A 311-nucleotide genomic window follows, 5' to 3' on the forward strand; every position below is an offset into this window, starting at 1 on the left:
AGCTACCAGTACTGGCCGGTGCTGGTGCCCCGTGGCATCCGACTCTACACCTACGAGCAGATCCCCGTCTTCCTGAAGGACAACCCCTATATCACCGACGGCTACCGGGCCTACCTGCCCTCCCGCCTCTGCCTCAAGAGGTGAGGATAACCCCCCCGACCCGTCCCGTGCCCAGACCCCGGCTCACCCCCTTCCCCCGTTCTGTTTCCTCGCAGCCTCTTCATCCTCTCCAACGAGACCGTCAACATCTGGAGCCACCTGCTTGGCTTCGTCCTTTTCTTCACGCTAGGAATCTATGACCTGACGGCTGT

The 311-nt window shown here is 61.4% G+C and overlaps 1 protein-coding gene across 1 annotated transcript in view; it reads left to right on the top strand.

Annotated features, from left to right (window-relative positions):
* Nucleotides 1-3: 3 nt before the first annotated feature.
* The window catches only part of PAQR3 (progestin and adipoQ receptor family member III), a gene marked incomplete at both ends in the record, with an annotated part of 4,183 nt that continues 3,875 nt past the window's right edge, over nucleotides 4-311 (top strand). Inside the window, 2 exon segments of the mRNA XM_010014162.1 lie at nucleotides 4-140; nucleotides 216-309. Of these exon segments, the coding sequence (XP_010012464.1) occupies nucleotides 4-140; nucleotides 216-309 (231 nt within the window).

This window comes from Nestor notabilis, unplaced genomic scaffold (genome assembly GCF_000696875.1).
Source record: "Nestor notabilis isolate BGI_N333 unplaced genomic scaffold, ASM69687v1 scaffold3965, whole genome shotgun sequence".
In the NCBI taxonomy this organism is placed as follows: domain Eukaryota; kingdom Metazoa; phylum Chordata; class Aves; order Psittaciformes; family Psittacidae; genus Nestor; species Nestor notabilis.